Genomic DNA, 18,041 nt, shown 5'->3' on the forward strand with positions numbered 1-18,041 from the left:
GTTTGTTTTTCCAGTAGTAGAAGTTGCATTTTAAAATCAAAGGATTAGGTATGATGACTATAAAAGCTGATTCTAGTCTTTATTGAAGTAATGTTCTAAAAAGTGCTGTTAAGCAATATACTTTTCATATTTAGGTTTACTATGCAAAAAAAAAACGGCGGCATCAGCAGGGCCAAGGAGATGATTCCAGTCACAAAAAGGAGAGAAAAGTTTACAATGATGGCTATGATGATGACAACTATGACTATATTGTAAAAAATGGGGAGAAGTGGATGGATCGTTATGAAATTGACTCCTTAATAGGCAAAGGATCCTTTGGACAGGTAATGTGTATCAGCTGAACAACCTGTAATGCACATGAATCATAATATGCATTTCATTTGAAGTGGTATTCCTGCCTCATTTTGAAATTAAACTCCTTTTCTTAGTCCTATTATACTGAGTGCCTGCTCAAGACACTTGTATTTTGTGCTTGTTTCTTATTACTACAGATAACATTTGAATATACTTCAGTACGTAGATCTGGTAAAGCATATCGCAATAAGCAAACACAGCCTTTTGCTATCAGTTCACATTTCTAGGTGTTTGGCTTGGGTATATAAATTAAAGCAATAGTCTAGTGCTAGGGATTACCTATTACAAATGTTACCTAGGAACATTTGTTTTGACTTTTTGCAGCCGTAGCCATGGCTTGAGAAAAAGGCTGGAAGGAGGATGGAGCTTTTCTTTTGTTTTTGTTCTTTTTTTCTCAGAATCTACCAGTCGTTTTATGGTATTGTTTTTGATTATTTCAAAATTGCATTTGGATATAATGCCTCAGTGGAGCCTCAGTTCTATTTTGTAACATCACTGCAGTAAGTGTCACGTGATATGTTGTGGCTTTACTGTAGCGTCAAGTAAGAGAAGGAATTTAAGAAAAAAAATTTAACTGGAAAGATCAAAAGCTCTAGAAACGTTTTCCCTGAATTCAGAAAGTAAAGAAAGTTTAGAAAGTGAGTTTTGCTGTATTTTGAAAACTCAAGAGATTTTACTGATGTATTTGACTTTTCTCTTTCAGGTTGTAAAGGCTTATGATCGAGTGGAACAGGAGTGGGTGGCTATTAAAATAATAAAAAACAAGAAGGCTTTCTTAAACCAAGCCCAGATTGAAGTCCGACTGCTTGAGCTTATGAACAAACATGACACTGAGATGAAGTACTATATAGGTATTTGAACAGTTATTCTTCACTTCTGTTTAATAAAACTGTGAAAATTTTAGATCTTATTATATAGCGTAGGATGCTTTGGGTGCTAAAGAAATGAAAAGAAAAATACAACTTTAAAATTATTAATATTATTTAGCACAAATTTCCCAGTTTGCAACAGGACCAGATCCAGAAGAAGAATATATAAAAATGTTTGCGATAACAGACTTGTTACTTTGTAGCATTGAGATCTTTTGTAGAATTTTCGTTTTCCGATTAATGATACGGACACCTGAAGAAGTTGCCATAGACTGGCTTTTCCAGAGAAGCTGTGATCTGTGATAGTTTGCATCTCTTTCACTACTTCGAATATATCTTAAATTGTCTTGAAACTGTGGTGGATAAGAGCGTGCATATTTACTGTAAACCAGCATCATAGAGTAGTTTTATGGCTAGCTTAATCATTATTTCTTGATCATGTATGTTTAAAAAGCTCAAAATTTTGTATAACAAAACTGAGGTAGGGTTTGTGTAAAAGTTAAGACTTGCCCATTTACAGCTCAGAAAATATTTTAAAGCTGATGATTTTGGTGGTTCCTGTAGAATGGAATGCTGTTCCCTTGATTTATTATTACAATGTTACTTGAACTTTATAACAATGATGAAATTAAGTCAGTTCTTGTAAAAAGTTCATTAAATCCTGGCTGTCCTCTAGAGTAGAGAGTTGGGCAAAAATATGATGGAAGGGAAGCAACAGTCTGTTGTAAAAGAAATAGAGAAGTATGAAAAAGAGCAATTGAGGAAAACAAAACTGGTTGTAAGCATCCTTTAGTTTGTAGAAGCTGAAATACTAACAGCTATGCATTTCTGATTTGCATGTATATATTGGATTACTGATTCTTCTTTCTGTAGTTTAGAAGAAACCCTTGAAATAATGTTAATACACATCGGTGTTAAATTATCTGAAGAGTATTCCGTTACATTTTCACTTGTTTTTTTAGAATATTATCATTAGAATACCTTTTATTTATTCTGTGTAAAAGTTTTAAAGGTATTTTTACCTTAAATTTATTAATAACATGTTTACAGAAAATTTGACAGCATACTACATCAAAAACATGTTTCAGGAATGTTAAGGACATGACCAGTTTCAGATTAATACACAGCAAATAAAGACACTATAGGCATCATCAAATAAGCTCTTGGGATTTTAAAGTTTTAGAGAGTCTGTTTGTAACATCAGGTAAAACGAAATGGACCAAAACATCATATAATCTCCCTCTCTGAGTTAAGGCAGGATGGCTTTATATAGAGAGCCGTGCTAAAATAACAAAGGAAAAAAAAGTTCTGATAATTTTGAACAGTGGAGAAAAAATATATACTGCCTCTGCTTAGGCAGGTGATTTTAGGCTTGTTTCAAGCTGATTTCCAAATCTGTTAGGGTATATTTGAATAGTTCCCCTCTCATTTAACACAGTATTTAATGAACATGACAGCATCAGTAAAGATCAAAAAACCCAAATAGCTAATGTTTTGAATTAACACCTTGTATTGCATGCTGTGCAGAAACTGACCACAGAGAACTGAGACCTCTAGGCACTTCACTGGAAAATATAAGTATAGGAACAGTTGCTTATGAACATGCTTTTGCAACAAGACTTAATTGAAGCATTTGGCATATTAATGTAAAAAATAAGTTGTCTGGGGGACATGTGACAATTCACCCTCGCATAGGCTTTAGGGTAATGATGCTGAGAACAGCTGGATAAGGCCAAAAGCATTGCAAGTATTACAATATACTCTGTGATGTAAAATGCAGACTTCAGGGAGAACATGGTTAAATCCACTGTAGTCTGATTTTTAAGGACATACGGTTTAACTGCTTATGCTTCTGTCAGATGTCCTCTAATACCTTCAAACCTTCTGACTGGTCTCCATATCTAACACAAGTGTAATGAATGCATTAAGGTCTTCAAGTTTTGTGAAAATTGGCGGCAGAGTGGAGGAGAAATGTTCAAATGTCATGTCTTCACTGAAGGAAAGATGTGGCAAGTTCAGCTCTTATCCAAAGTATTTGAGCTGTGTGGTGGCTGCAAGTGGTACTAGCTGGCCAGTAGCATGCTGGTAGCTACGAATCGGTTGGAGAAAGTGGTGTTTCTTACCCAGTTGGCAGGTTCAGTAAGCTTCGTGAGGGGGGAGGAGTTGGAATCAGGTGTAGGAAGACCACAAAGACATGAAAATGTGTTGGTGCTTTCATGGTGGGAGGATAGTGGAAATATGGCAGAGATGAGAAAATACAAAAGGTCTAGGCAATGATGTATTGCAGGAACTGACATCAGGGTGGAAACAAATGGTACTGTTACAGGTAAGTTGTAAGGGACCTGTGAAGAATTGGCTTATGATAATGGAGAAAAAAAATTGCATAGGACACCAAATAATGACCTTAATTTAAGGTCTGAATTGTCATTGTGCTAATATTGGTACAAGATTTTATTATGACAAAAAGGGGAGTATGTTGCTTTTTATCTGAGAGGTGAAGTATTTTTCCTGTTTCAATTTTTTTTTTCCCTTGTGGCAACCAACCTGAATGATTGACAGACTGGTAAACCCTGTTTGCCTCTAAACAGATTAATGTGATGAATTTTTCACCTATTTCATTAAAAAAAAGGATTGGATTTGGACTGGATTGGGGGCTTTCATAAATTGAGGTTATGCCTGATTGAAATGAATATAATGCCTGTGGGATATTGATCAGTTTTATTAATTGAAGTAATCAATTGCTTATAAATTGCAGTAATGTCTTAGTATATTTTAAATTAATCTGACAGACAAATACTTTCTCTGGAAATGTAAGAGAAATTCCTAATAAAGAACTCAGTCTGAAGTGTGATATCTGCTTTACTGTTGAGAATGCTGCCGTGCGTGCACTGTTTTCCAAACTGCTGGGACTTGAATACAGTTTTACCTTTAGGAGTGTGGAAAAATTAACTCTCCCCTGAAAAAGATCAAAAGCATGACAAAGGTTGCATTACACACAATTTGTGCTTCTTGTCTTTCTTGCAGATAGTTCTATTTACCTGCGAATGTGTTTACCTTTGCTAACAGGGAGTGATAGCGTACTTTTTAAAAAAATCTCCTCTATCTTTTAAATAATTTTTTGGTTAATATAGGTTTACTGAGGGACACCTGAGGTCCCCCTGTACCCTAGGCATGGCATCAATATTCCATAAATAACCAGAGCAGAAGAAAAAAAAGTAGCACTATATTGTCTTACTCGCAGGTTGTCTTCCTACATATTGCTTAAAACATTTAAGCATTGTGTTGTAATTAGTATTTAATACTTACCACACAGGGTATGCACTAATTATTTTCTTCCCCTTTTTAAAGTGCATTTGAAACGCCACTTCATGTTCCGAAACCATCTCTGCTTAGTCTTTGAAATGCTGTCCTACAATCTGTATGATCTGTTGCGGAACACCAACTTTAGAGGTGTCTCATTGAACCTGACACGAAAATTTGCACAGCAAATGTGCACTGCACTGCTTTTTCTGGCGACTCCTGAACTTAGTATCATTCACTGTGACCTAAAACCTGAGAATATCCTGCTCTGTAACCCCAAACGAAGTGCTATCAAGATTGTTGACTTCGGCAGTTCGTGTCAACTTGGACAGAGGGTGAGTATTAGTAAAAATTCTAATTGTGCTACTGTTGTATACATATGAAAAATTTAATATTTTAAGTTATAATACCTAGATAGCTGATTTAAACTTTATTAATGATGACTTAATGAAACAGTAACTAATTTTTACATAGGGTGTCAGAGATCAACAGTCCATAGGAGCTTAAAATATGAATTTCAGTGCCATTGCAGATAAACTTTCACCATAGTCATAAACTTCCCATCTTTCTTTTCTCCTTGGTTATGCTTTTATGCTGTGTTAATGCAGAATGCATCAGCACTTGATTGTAGAAGTCTGCAGTGCTATTTAATGAAATACTCTTTTATTATTTTCTTATTCCATATATATTGCTCCTTCCACTTTAGCATGTTCTCTGTTTAGTGTGCCCTGGAGATAAGAAGATATTTGAGGGTCGAGACAGTGCAGTAGCTGGCTCTTAAAGATACTGGCTATAACTAACCCATTTTTAGAAATGCTTTAGTAACTGTGGAAAGGCTGAATGGAGTTTAGTGGTGGTATTACTGTAAGTAAAGGTGCATATGTGCAAAGCATTTCCAGGGCAGAAAGGGCCAGATAGCTTTCTGTCAATAGCTCTTCAGATTAGGATAGGTTTGTACTATTAAATAATTGTCCAAAAGTTTGTAATTGTGTCCTGTTCTTTATGTACCTTGAAGATTAGTCCATTTTATTTTTATTGAGCTGTTAGAATCTATTGAGCATAGCTTGTCCAGCATAGCCAATTAGCTCTGTATTTGTTTTAAGAAATGTTAAAATATAGAGAGTAACTGTTAATATATTAAGCTAATAATTAATTCTGCTTGGATGGCAAAGCCTGTTTTCTTTACGAAGAGCTTTAAATCATATTCCTCAAGAGTTTGATTCGTACTGATAGTTTGCTCACTGAAAAGTTTATCAGGATGTACTGTTCAGCTTGTACCTTATAGTCTAGCACAAATAGACTCTTTCCTGATTGAAAGGATTGTATGTGGCTGAGCAAGTGACCACTTCCTCTCAGGGTGCTTATGCTTTAGTTGTTTGCACTAAAAAAAATTGTTAGGGAGAGAGGTAAGAGAAAGACTTCTACAGACAGAAGTTAAACTTCAGTTTCTTTGAAAAAGGGTTTTGAGCCTTCCCAGGTCAGTTGTGTACCTTTTGGCAGTTTTATCTCTAAATTTGTGAAAAGGACTGTCGTGGTTCAGCCTCAGTCAGCAACTAAACACCACACAGCCCTTGCTCACTCCCCACACCCTTGTGGGATGGGGGAGAGAACCGGAAGAGCAAAAGAAAAAAAAATACACACACCCCCGCCCCCCCCCCCCCCCCCCCCCCCCCCCAAAAAAAAAAACCCAAACAAAAAACCAACCAACCAACCAAAAAAAAGCAAAACAAAAAAAACCCAACTTGTGGCTTGAGATAAGAACAGTTTAATGATGATGATGATAATAATAATAATACTATTAAAAGGAAAAAGAAAAAAAACCCAAAGCCACAAACAATACAACTGCTCACCACCCGCCGACCGATGCTGCCAGTCCCTGAGCCGTGATTGCTGCCTGCCTTCCCTGGCCAGCTTCTCCCAGTTAACATACTGGGCATGATATTACATGATACGGAATATCTCTTTGGTCAGTTTGAATCCGCACTCTTGGCTGTGCCCCCTTCCCTCCTGGCTTCCTGTGTACCCAGCATAGCATGGGAAGCTAGAAAAGTCCTTGACTAGTATGAGCACTACCCAGCAACAAACAAAACATCTGTGTGTTATCAACATTATTTTCATACTAAGTCCAAAGCACAGCACTGTGCCAGCTGCAGTGAAGAAAATTAACTCTATCCCAGCTAAAACCATGACAGTATCCACCCCTTATTCCATACCATTTATGTCATGCTCAGGTCCCATACTATCCAATACAACTTCAGTAACCGCTACCCCGCCTTCTCATAGAATCATAGAATTGTTAAGGTTGGAAAAGACCCTTAAGATCAAGTCCAACCGCTAACCTATCACTGCCAAGTCCACCACTAAACCATATCCTCAAGCACCACATCTACCCTTCTTTTAAATACCTCCAGGGATGGACACTCCACCACCTCCCTGGGCAGCCTGTTCCAATGTTTGACAACCCTTTCGGTGAAGAAGTTTTTCCTAATATCCAACCTAAACTTCCCCTGGCGCAGCCTGAGGCTATTTCCTCTCGTCCTATTGCTTGTTACTAGGGAGAAGAGACCAACCCCCGCCTCGCTACAACCTCCTTTCAGGTAGTTGCAGAGACCAATAAGGTCTCCCCTCAGCCTCCTCTTCTCCAGGCTAAACAACCCCAGCTCCCTCAGCTGCTTCTCATAAGACTTGTTCTCTAGAACCTTCACCAACTTCGTTGCCCTTCTTTGGACATGCTCCAGCACCTCAGTGTCCTTCTTGTCAGTGAGGGGCCCAAACTGAACACAGTACTCGAGGTGTGGCCTCACCAGTGCCGAGTACAGGGGCACAATCACCTCCCTGCTCCTCCTGGCCACACTATTCCTGATACAAGCCACGATGCCATTGGCCTTCTTGGCCACCTGGGCACACTGCCGGCTCATGTTCAGGCGGCTGTCAACCAACACCCCCAGGTCCTTTTCCTCCAGGCAGCTCTCCAGCCACTCCTCCCCAGGCCTGCAGCGTTGCGTGGGGTTGTTGTGACCCAAGTGCAGGACCCGGCACTTGGCCTTGTTGAATCTCATACCGTTGGCTCTGGCTCAACGATCCAGCCTGTCCAGGTCCCTCTGTAGGGCCTTCCTGCCCTCCAGCAGATTGACACTTCCACCCATCTGGGTGTCATCTGCAACCTTACTGAGGGTGCACTCAGTATCCCCTCATCCAGATCATCAATGAAGATAATGAACAGGACCGGCCCCAACACTGAGCCCTGGGGAGCACCACTCGTGACCGGCTGCCAACTGGATTTGACTCCATTCACCACCACTCTCTGGGCTCAGCTGTCCAGCCAGTTTTTAATCCAGCGCAGAGTGCCTCCTTTAATAGAATATACAAATTTCACTTATCATTCCCCTAGTCTATGGACCACCCCTGTAAAATGTCTGTGAAATGTCTATTTAGTTCATCTAGTCCATGACTTTGGGCTCCGTCTATTGTACGAGTCTTTCAGGGCCAGAAAGATGGTGTGTGTGGTGTTGGATTGTTGCATGCTGAAGTCAGTCCTTGTTCCATCACTGCTGCACTTTGCGTGGTTCAATGAAAGTTCATTTTTTTTATTAATTTGGGAGATTCCCACCATGATACCATTGATATGTCATATAGCAATCATAGTAGTGATGACATACAAAGTTATATGGCAATTAACAGCATACCATTCAGTTCATTGGCTGTTTTCACCCAAAATCAAGTCCCCTTGAGGTACACACTGGACTCCTCCATCCTCCTGCATCACCCACCAAGTGCACCCAGGTCCTTGAGCAAAAGCAATCCCACGAATGGGTTTGCCTTTGCCTGAGGCGGGAATAACCCAGACTTTTCCCCAGCATATTTTTCACATGCGCTACAGGGACTTTATCCCCTTCCACAGTACATAAGTGTTCTGCTTGGGCAGGGCCAGCTCTTTTTGCTTTGAGAAAGCTGGGTGTTAAAAAAACCAACCAAACCAATGGAGAAACCCCCCCGAAAATAATGCAATATTTGCAGAAATGAAGAAGTTTCAGAAGTATGACTAGTAATACTGCAGGTGGGATCATTATATGAGAAGAATTAAGAAACTTCATGGACTAACTTTAACCAAAGTCCCCCAATTCTCTTTTGAGGAGGTGGCCAGTAGCATCTCATCGCTTTTTCCCATAATGTGTTTGGGAAGAGCAGGTCAGAATATTGAATATTGTATTGGAAGCAGTGGTGAGGCATATATTTAGATTAATAAAAGGACTTTGGCTATAAACTAGAAACTTTTCAGTCTGGGTGAAGGAAGATACCAAGAGTTGAAATGAGGTCTCAATTGTTTAGGTCAATAATGAGATAGTTTTGAGATGTTAAGATGCACAAATACATAAACCTTACGTATTTAAGTTAACTTAAATAGTGGTAAGGAAATAGCAGTACCTGTGTGGAAAGTGCTGAATGAAGCTGCATGTTAGTTAGAATATAAAGTACTGTTCTACTTAGGTATTTTTTTGTTTGTCTGGTTTTTTTGCTAAGGGTTTTGGAAGTTTGGGGTTTTTTTTTTGTTAAGATTTTTTGGTTTTGGTTTTTTTTTTTTTTTTTTAAATACCCCTACAGTTAAGCCAGTCTCCAGGTTTAGAATCAAGACACAATTATTTCTCATGTGAAATGAGTAGGATAGTTGGGGGTGGAAGGAGGTTGCTTTTTCCTATGTGTTGTTAGCTAGTTCCTGGAATGACCTGATGATTTAATCTCATTGCATCACATGATAATTGTGGCTTTTGATATTTTACAATAGATTTTGTCTGAAGGGTTATGTGATTCTGATGTGGCTTGTGGAATAATGTTTTATTTGGGTGATACGAGACTAAAATTTTGTTGTATGATTACCTGTAATTACCTGAGATGACACTTATCAATGCAGAAGTGTAAAATACCGTAACCATGAGTGAGTCTGCAGGTTTTTTTGTTTTTGTTTTTGTTTTTTTGTAAGTGTGAATGTTAGTGTTTTCTTAAGAATTAACTTTTACATATTTTTAGAAACGTAATGTATAGATACTTTTTAGTATTTCTGATACCTTGGCTTTCCCTACACTAAAAATGTATTTCATGATAGTTCTATTTTGTAATACAGAATTATAATAGTGCTCCTTGGATGCTGTATATTACCTTTAGATGCTTTTATTTCAGATATACCAATATATCCAGAGTCGTTTTTATCGATCACCAGAGGTGCTACTGGGAATGCCTTATGATCTTGCAATTGATATGTGGTCCCTTGGGTGTATTCTAGTTGAGATGCACACTGGAGAGCCTCTCTTTAGTGGAGCAAATGAGGTATGCAGCTATATTACAGTACAAGTAATTTGATTATTTTTTTTGTTCATTCTCATCATGGCTTTCATCTGTTTAACTGTAATGCATAAGTTAGGGAAGTCTAGTAGTTCTAGAATGCATAAGCGTCAATGACAGCAACCTCTTGTATCAGAACGCTAAATTGCCTGTTAATCGTTTTCTGTTTCTGGGTCCCTACTCCTTATTCACTAACTCTGTTTTGCACATATTGGACTTTTCTTAAACTCACAGTTAATTTAGAACTTGTCTGGGTAGTTAACATTTGCTTCCCATGTGACTGTAGAATATCACTCTGTCATGCTGCTCAGCTGTCACATGTTCATCACCAATATTCTTTGTTTGGAACAGGTGGATCAAATGAATAAAATAGTGGAAGTTTTGGGGATACCACCTACCCACATCCTTGACCAAGCACCAAAAGCAAGAAAGTTCTTTGAGAAGTTGCCAGAGGGCACTTGGAACTTGAAGAAGACCAAAGATGGAAAAAGGGTAGGTTGCATAACCAGGATGAGAATGTGGACTGTCTTTTTATAAAATAATGAATAAATAAAATGTATTAAAAAGAAAAAAGGTGAGATGTTAATTCGCTTTACATCTTGCCTTACTGAAAATGTAGCTTGATTGTTGTTTATTGTTCCATGTTGTAAGAGAGGTTGGTTAAATAACGCTTTCTGTAGTGTTGAATAGTTTCTTACTTTTATTTGACTTGCTTCCTTTTATGGCATGTTTAAACTATGCACACCAAAGGCTTAACATATAACTTTATTTCAAGCAATTTCTAACTTCCCAACAGGAATACAAACCACCCGGAACTCGTAAACTTCACAATATACTAGGAGTTGAAACAGGAGGACCAGGTGGACGTCGTGCTGGGGAATCGGGTCATACTGTAGCTGACTACTTGAAGTTCAAAGACCTCATCTTAAGGATGCTTGATTATGACCCTAAGACACGAATTCAACCTTATTATGCCCTACAGCATAGTTTCTTTAAGAAAACAGCAGACGAAGGTACAAACACAAGTAACAGTGTGTCTACAAGTCCTGCCATGGAGCAGTCGCAGTCTTCAGGAACCACCTCTAGTACATCTTCAAGCTCAGGTAAATTTTTCTCATTACAGATAATAAAATTATGTTTCCTAATCACATCAAAGGAATCTTTCACAGATAAATGTCTTATTCTCTTTTTTTTTTTTTTTGTTAAAAATTAATAGCCATAATCATAAAAACAATTATTTTAATCAGCTGGAACAAGTAACTGCTCCAACAAAAAGTTAAAAGTGGATGAGCAAAAATGTGCATGATTATCATAGGTCTTGTATTTTTACCCTGAAGCAGTTTAAATATCTTCATGGTGTCATTGTTTTACAGCTTACTGTAAATTTTGTGTCTCTTTAGTTATTGTGCATGTTATGATTTTATAGGTGGATCTTCTGGAACAAGCAACAGTGGAAGGGCACGGTCAGACCCCACACACCAGCATCGACATAGTGGTGGACACTTCACTGCTGCTGTTCAAGCTATGGACTGTGAAACACACAGCCCACAGGTGTGCTTAAGTAGAGCTTTGGTCTGTTTGATTTATACAAATTTTCTGAGAATATTAAATTCCTAAAACGAATTAACACTTCCATTTCAGGAGTGAAGTGGTTTAGACAAAGAACGAGCCATGAAATCTGGTTTATTTTTTACCCCCAGCTCTTGTATAGTCCTGTGTATGTTAGGTCAGTCACGTAGGCAAAAGTACTGCAGGTAGCTGTAAAAAAACTTCCACAGATTCTGCAGAGGTGAAGGTTTTGAATCAGTAGCAATAACTCAGGTGGAGCTTCATCTTACACAGGGCGTAAGGGTACACAGAACGGTGCATCTTCCAACCCAGTGAAGAACTAGCTTGTACTTCAGTGGACTCCTGCTGGAGTTCTTACTTCCATTTTATGGTGTTCAGGTACTTCACCAAATTCATCATTGGCTGAATTAGCTTTTATTCGGTACTTCTTGGAAAAAGCAACAACTCATTTATTAAGTACAAATAATTCAATAATACTTTTATTTTAGTACAGAACAGATAAAATTATCAATTAGTATATGTTAGCTTGTTTTACTCCTGGAAGAATAAAACTGAAATGTGATAGTGATTTATCATCTCTGTTCATCGCATTTGCAGATGTAGAATCACTTTACAGGTGTAAAGCAATAGTCTCCAAGCATTATGCTCACAAGAAGAGAAAAGAAGATCATACACACTTTTTGCAGCTGACAGGAAACAAATTTTTTCTCCCAAGAAGACAATTCAGTTTATGCAACAAATCGGTGTTTAGCTAGATCTTGCTATTTTAATGATCTTTAATCAGCTATGTTCTTCCAGAGGAGTGGGCGGTACTCCTCTAATGCTGCTGCCACTGTTCGAGATATGAACTACAACTTAAAATCAGCACACCGAGTTAAATTAATATCCAGAGGCCTGAGTCAGAGATCAGGGCCTTATTGTTCTAGGTGTTGTACAAATATTACTTTGTCTATTACTACATTTAGGTAAAGCTGGTTCTATAATTTTGACGGCAAGGTCACGTATTGGACTTATTAAAACTGTTTGAAAAAAGCATCCAGAATGTGAACTCATTTTTGTGAAGGTATATTTAGAAAAGAGTATTAGAAATGCTTCTTAACTACATGCTTACGTTTCTAGAATAATTTTGCAACTGCAAGGTTTGGTTAACTTTTTTCAAGGTTAGCATAGACCTTAATAACTTAATCTCTCTCTTATATTGCAAATGGACATATTCGATTAAGCATTTTAATTTTTATTTTGCTTATTAACGTAGGTTCGACAACAGTTTCCTCCTCCAATTGGTTGGACAGCCACTGAAGCTCCTACACAGGTCACTGTTGAAAATCACCCAGTTCAAGAAACCACCTTCCATGTAACCCCTCAACAACAGAATGCATTACATCACCATCACGGAAATAGCTCTCACCACCACCACCACCATCACCACCACCACCACCATCATGGACAGCAAGCCTTGGGTAGCCGGACCAGGCCAAGGGTCTACAATTCTCCAACAAACAGCTCCTCCACCCAGGATTCTATGGAGGTGGGCCACAGTCACCACTCCATGACATCCCTGTCTTCCTCAACTACTTCTTCCTCTACATCTTCCTCCTCAACTGGTAACCAAGGCAATCAGGCCTATCAGAACCGCCCAGTGGCTGCTAATACCTTGGACTTTGGACAAAATGGAGCTATGGACATGAATTTAACAGTCTACTCTAATCCGCGCCAAGAAACTGGCATAGCTGGACATCCAACATACCAGTTTTCTGCTAATACAGGTCCTGCTCATTACATGACTGAAGGACACCTTGCAATGAGGCAAGGGATTGATAGAGAAGAGTCTCCCATGACAGGAGTTTGTGTTCAGCAAAGTTCTGTGGCTAGCTCGTGACTAAACTGAAACTAAGTTTGTTTCTTGTGTGTTTTTATAGAAGTGGTGTTTTTCCAAAAACAAAGTGCAAAGCTGCTTGAATCAGAAGGAGATAAACTCACTGAACCGCTACAGGAGGGCAAAGCTGACTATTTTTTTAAACTTGAAAAGATTGCAAAGGGACAATGAAGTTTTTTTTGGGGGGGTTTTTTGGGGGGGTTTTTTGGTTGTTCTGGGTTTTTTGTTTTTTTGGGTTTTTCTGTTGGGTTCTTTTTTTTTTTTAATAGCCATGTCCGGACCCACCTTAACGGATAGCTTAGTGGTGTTCACCTTTTGCTTCCCCCATTTTAACTTGCCACAGCCTAGTCATAGTTTGGTTTTTTGGGGGAGGTTTTTTTTTTTGGTCTCATTCAACAGGGGTTATTGTTCAAACGTTAGGTGTAGTTGCAAATTAGTTTCTTTTTAAAGGCATTGCACATGATTTATGAAAAGGCCCTTTGAAGTTTTTGGGTGGGAGGGGAGTGAGTAATATATATATTTTATTTTTTTTTTAGTTCCCCAAACAAACATGGGCACAGAAATGCAGTACTGTAAGAAAGAGGGACCTTCAGATTACACAAATATATATTCTTCAGCTGTAAAAAGGGACGGTTGTAATGGAGTTTGTAAGGCACATTAAGCACGCTAAGTGGCGGTGATCAGAACTCTCCTTTTCTGAATCTACTGAGGATCAAAGCAGCAATTGTAATGGGATTCTGTGGGTCTCATATTTTGGAGACCACAGTCAGTTAGTATTGAAATATGACTGGTTTCATAACTGAGGTGCACTGAGAAGCAATCAACGGGTCGGTCCTGGCCAGTCCTGGGGAGGTCTAAGTGGTGGTCTTTGGGATAACCTTTGGCCTTATGGATTTGGACTCTTAAGTTAGAAGAGCCTACCATTTCAGATGCAATCACTTTTGGACATGCTTTTGCAGACAGTCCTTAATGCTGAAAACACAGAGAATGGGTAATTCAAGAGGCCTTTCTTTTAAAATAGACTTTTGTGACCCACTTATTGTAAGGTATTGCAAGGTCACTTTGCGTGTGTCATAAAGTTGACTTCCTTATTGGTTGAAGGTCACAGGAGTAGTGGTTTGCGTTTGATGGAAATAGCTACAACTGTGTCCCTTCCTGCTTTTTACTTTTTTCTTTTGCTTTTTCTCGGCACGTGGTTTCTCCACCATTACTTCTGCACAAAGATGTCTTCTGTTCATCCTGAACATTTTTAAAAATGCAGAATTTTATGTGACTGCTTTTTTGCCTCACAATTATGCTGTGAATTTTACAAAAATTTATTTTCTTTTTTGATAATTTATTGTACCAAAGCTGTTTTTATAGCACATAGATGTCTGTAACCAATAATGTAGCAGTTCTGCACTTTGACACAAGGTGTAACTAGACCATTTTTAAATGTCAGTTGAAAATTATGGCTGTACTATTGCTTAAACAAAACTGGAACTGTTGTTGAATTCATAGCCAATACATTTACAGCAATCTGTGTACTGAACATAATAGATTGACATCTACTTCGAGACTATAACATCTGTTACATTATAAATGTGTTCAGGCTTCTGAAGCTAAAAGGGACACTAGATCCAGAAGCTATGAAACCAGCAGTTGATTCTTATATTCCTTATTAACATAATTGTAAACTTGAAGGCAAGACCTTGATTGCATGAGCAGGTCCAAAATAATAGTCTGAGTAAAGCAAAACACTCACATGAGACCTGAGGTTAGCAGGCTGTATTTAACAGGTGCCTAATTTCTGGGTAATGCTGCCTTAATATAACACAGTCAGCTTGGCAGTTGTGAAATTTATGGGCCCATTCAGAGATTTATTTATATGAAAAGTAAAAGCTCCATGAAAAAACATTTGAAAGAATGAGGGTAATTCATTGACTGCCCATCCCAGTTTGCCCATTATATATTACAGAAGCAGTGATCTACCTCTGCCAGTAAGCCCTTTTAAAAGTTAATTTTGCAGAAAATTCAGAGTTCATACTGGTCAATTCCATGTGGCTAAGTCCTTTTTTCAGACTAAAAGGTGGATTTTTTTATACTGAAAATGGCAACACAGCAGCTCTCTACCATGTAAATGGGAATGAATACTTGGGATTACCATTTTTTTGTAAATCATGATTTTTTTTTTTTTTTTTGTAGATCAAGTGATCCATATTTCTTTTGTATTGACACATCAACCCTGTGGGTGAAAGTGGGGTGGTTTTCGTGTTTTTTTTTTTTTTTGTTGGTTTTTCTTTTTGTTTGGATTTTTTTTTAAAGCTCAGTAATTCAGAGATGTTTAAAGGATTTGGAAGGCTGTCACCTTAGAAACAGGATGCTGAGTTTAGCAATATAAAAAGGAATCCAGTACTTACTGCTGTCTAGGAATATAAGGGTAATACGAAATCTGGGTAATTTTTGTGTGCGCAGGTTGCCACACCTTAGCGAGCGCCAAAAAGAAAAAAGCAGTTAAATATATCTACACAAAGAAGAAATCATAAAATCCAGTGCTTCTGCATACTGTGTTATGTTACAGTCCAGTTTTGTGTGCTTTACTACACAGTTTGGTTACAGGACTTCTGTGCATTGTAAACATAAACAGCATGGAAAAGGTTAAATACCTGTGTTCAGATTGTAAGATCTAGTCCGGACTTGCTGTGTATATTGTAACGTTAAATGAAAAGACAAGCCCTTTGTATTATAGTCATGCAGTCTTATGTATGATAAACAGTTGAATAATTTGTCCTCAGACTCTTTACTGTGCTTTTTAAAAAAAGAGTAATTTAAGAAAAAATGTAAACATAGTAAATCTTCCTATGCAATTAACCTACTCCAAGCCATGGTATGGTAGGTATAATTATACTATAATATGTAAATATCAGATACATTGAAACAGACTTAAAAATATGAAAGTAAAAGTTGGAGGCGTAACAGATAATTTTGAGTTTTTAATTGAAACAGCAAGGTATACAAATCATTGATGTATGAACACAGCTCTGCTTGATTCTGATGGACTGTACTTGTAGTTTGAGTTCTTTATATTATCATCGGTTAGTTTGAATGTTCTTATATGCACTGCAGCTTTCTACCTATTACAGACTAGCTGATTTTGAGGCCAGAAGTGACCATGGTAATGAATTAGTGTCTGGCATGCCAGTATCCCTAGAATTCAATCTAGTTATTTCTGCATCATGAAGTCCGTATCTTTTGGGTGCAGTAGAACATACTTTTGAAAAAGATAGCTGATTTTCCTGTAGATTCTTCAAGCGTGAGGATTTTTCCGTGTCTCTTGAGTGATTCAGCTAGTTTATTTTCCATACTCTTAGTCCTCCTTCAGTTTTAGGACTGTTTAGTTACAGCTGCTGGCCATCAGATAGCTGGCTGCCTATTAGAATAACAAATAACTACTCTAGTTTTAAACTATTTCACTTTATTCACATAAAAATATGTTAACTTTAATAACCTATATAGATGGAGTTCCTTAAACCTCTAACTGTAAAGCTTTTACGGCTCTTCTGAAACTTCAGATGTTTTAAAATCCATTCTAAAGCGTGGACATGAGAACTGCATACAGCATCTGGCAGTAATTTCAGTATTGCTGTGTGCGTCTAGTATGTGCAGGTACATTCTTGAACCTTTCAGTTTATATCTTCGCTTGTTTGTTTATACGTCCAAGGATTGCATTTTTAAATCTTTCAGTTTCAGTTATTTGCATTAAAAGATTGTAAATTTAGATGATTATCCATCATGATTCCTAAGTCCTTTTCAGAACTGCTGCTCTTCCAGGATGTAGTCTTCCATCCTGTAAGTATAATGATGTCTGAATGGGACTGGTTTACAGAAGGGTTGGGTTCGCCTGTTGATGTGACTTGTCTTCATTGTTTTTCACTCTACCATCGTTATTTTCATTAAACCATCAATGCGCTTACATTTTATTCCTGATAACCGAAAGATCTTAAACACCTTTGAAGATAATTCCTGTTGAAACCCATCAGAAACCTCCTTTTTTAATGAGGAAGTAATCTAAAACCCTAACCTGACACAGAGTGGTGCATATGTTGTGTGGATTTATAGAACAAGTATCTTTCGAAAAGATCATTATATGGAACTTCTGAGTAGTATGGAAGTGTCTTTCCAGTCAAAATTACAGAAGTAACTGGCTACAAAGTAGAGTTGTTGCTGAGTGTTGATCTCATGACGATCGTTGTATGTGATCCAGCATGACTTCGGCAAGTGATGTATTTTACTTAGAAGGATGGATATTAGAGCTGCACAGCAAAGCAAGTCACCTTGCCAAACTGGAGTTTTCTGTTAAATATCGCTGGTTTTGTGGGGTTCTACAGAAGTAACCTCATGTTGAAAAGTTTGCAATTGGTATTTATTTCTCCACCTCATAATGATAGTTGAAGTATTTTTTCTTTATTGATTAAGATGCCTTGTTTCTATTTTAACAGTTATCCGTACTAGCCCTATCAAATATATATGATCTGCCTAGACCTGAGAGGATTTTCAGTTTCTGTTTATTATGTTTTATGCTGGATGTTACAGAGCACCATAGAGTTCAATCACAAGACGGTCACTGTGGCTACCCTTGAGGTCCTGAATGATACGAGGATGGGATACACTCCATACGCTAGACAAAGGTGGCAGTTAAAACTTGAAACTCCAGGCTCCTCTGCTGAATGGCAGAGACAAAATTTAATTCACTTTAA

The 18,041-nt window shown here is 37.9% G+C and overlaps 1 protein-coding gene across 2 annotated transcripts in view; it reads left to right on the forward strand.

Annotated features, from left to right (window-relative positions):
- The window catches only part of DYRK1A (dual specificity tyrosine phosphorylation regulated kinase 1A), a 91,913-nt gene extending 74,083 nt beyond the window's left edge, over positions 1 to 17,830 (forward strand). For both annotated transcript variants that reach the window (XM_064471688.1, XM_064471677.1), the window contains 8 exons: positions 135 to 323; positions 1,058 to 1,205; positions 4,572 to 4,858; positions 9,699 to 9,845; positions 10,212 to 10,352; positions 10,657 to 10,963; positions 11,287 to 11,411; positions 12,685 to 17,830. In XM_064471688.1, coding sequence (XP_064327758.1) covers positions 135 to 323; positions 1,058 to 1,205; positions 4,572 to 4,858; positions 9,699 to 9,845; positions 10,212 to 10,352; positions 10,657 to 10,963; positions 11,287 to 11,411; positions 12,685 to 13,308 — 1,968 coding nt within the window. In that variant the 3' untranslated portion in view covers positions 13,309 to 17,830. The remainder of the gene's footprint in view (positions 1 to 134; positions 324 to 1,057; positions 1,206 to 4,571; positions 4,859 to 9,698; positions 9,846 to 10,211; positions 10,353 to 10,656; positions 10,964 to 11,286; positions 11,412 to 12,684) is intronic.
- The last annotated feature ends 211 nt before the right edge of the window (positions 17,831 to 18,041 follow it).

Source organism: Phalacrocorax carbo, chromosome 1 (genome assembly GCF_963921805.1).
Source record: "Phalacrocorax carbo chromosome 1, bPhaCar2.1, whole genome shotgun sequence".
Lineage (NCBI taxonomy): Eukaryota > Metazoa > Chordata > Aves > Suliformes > Phalacrocoracidae > Phalacrocorax > Phalacrocorax carbo.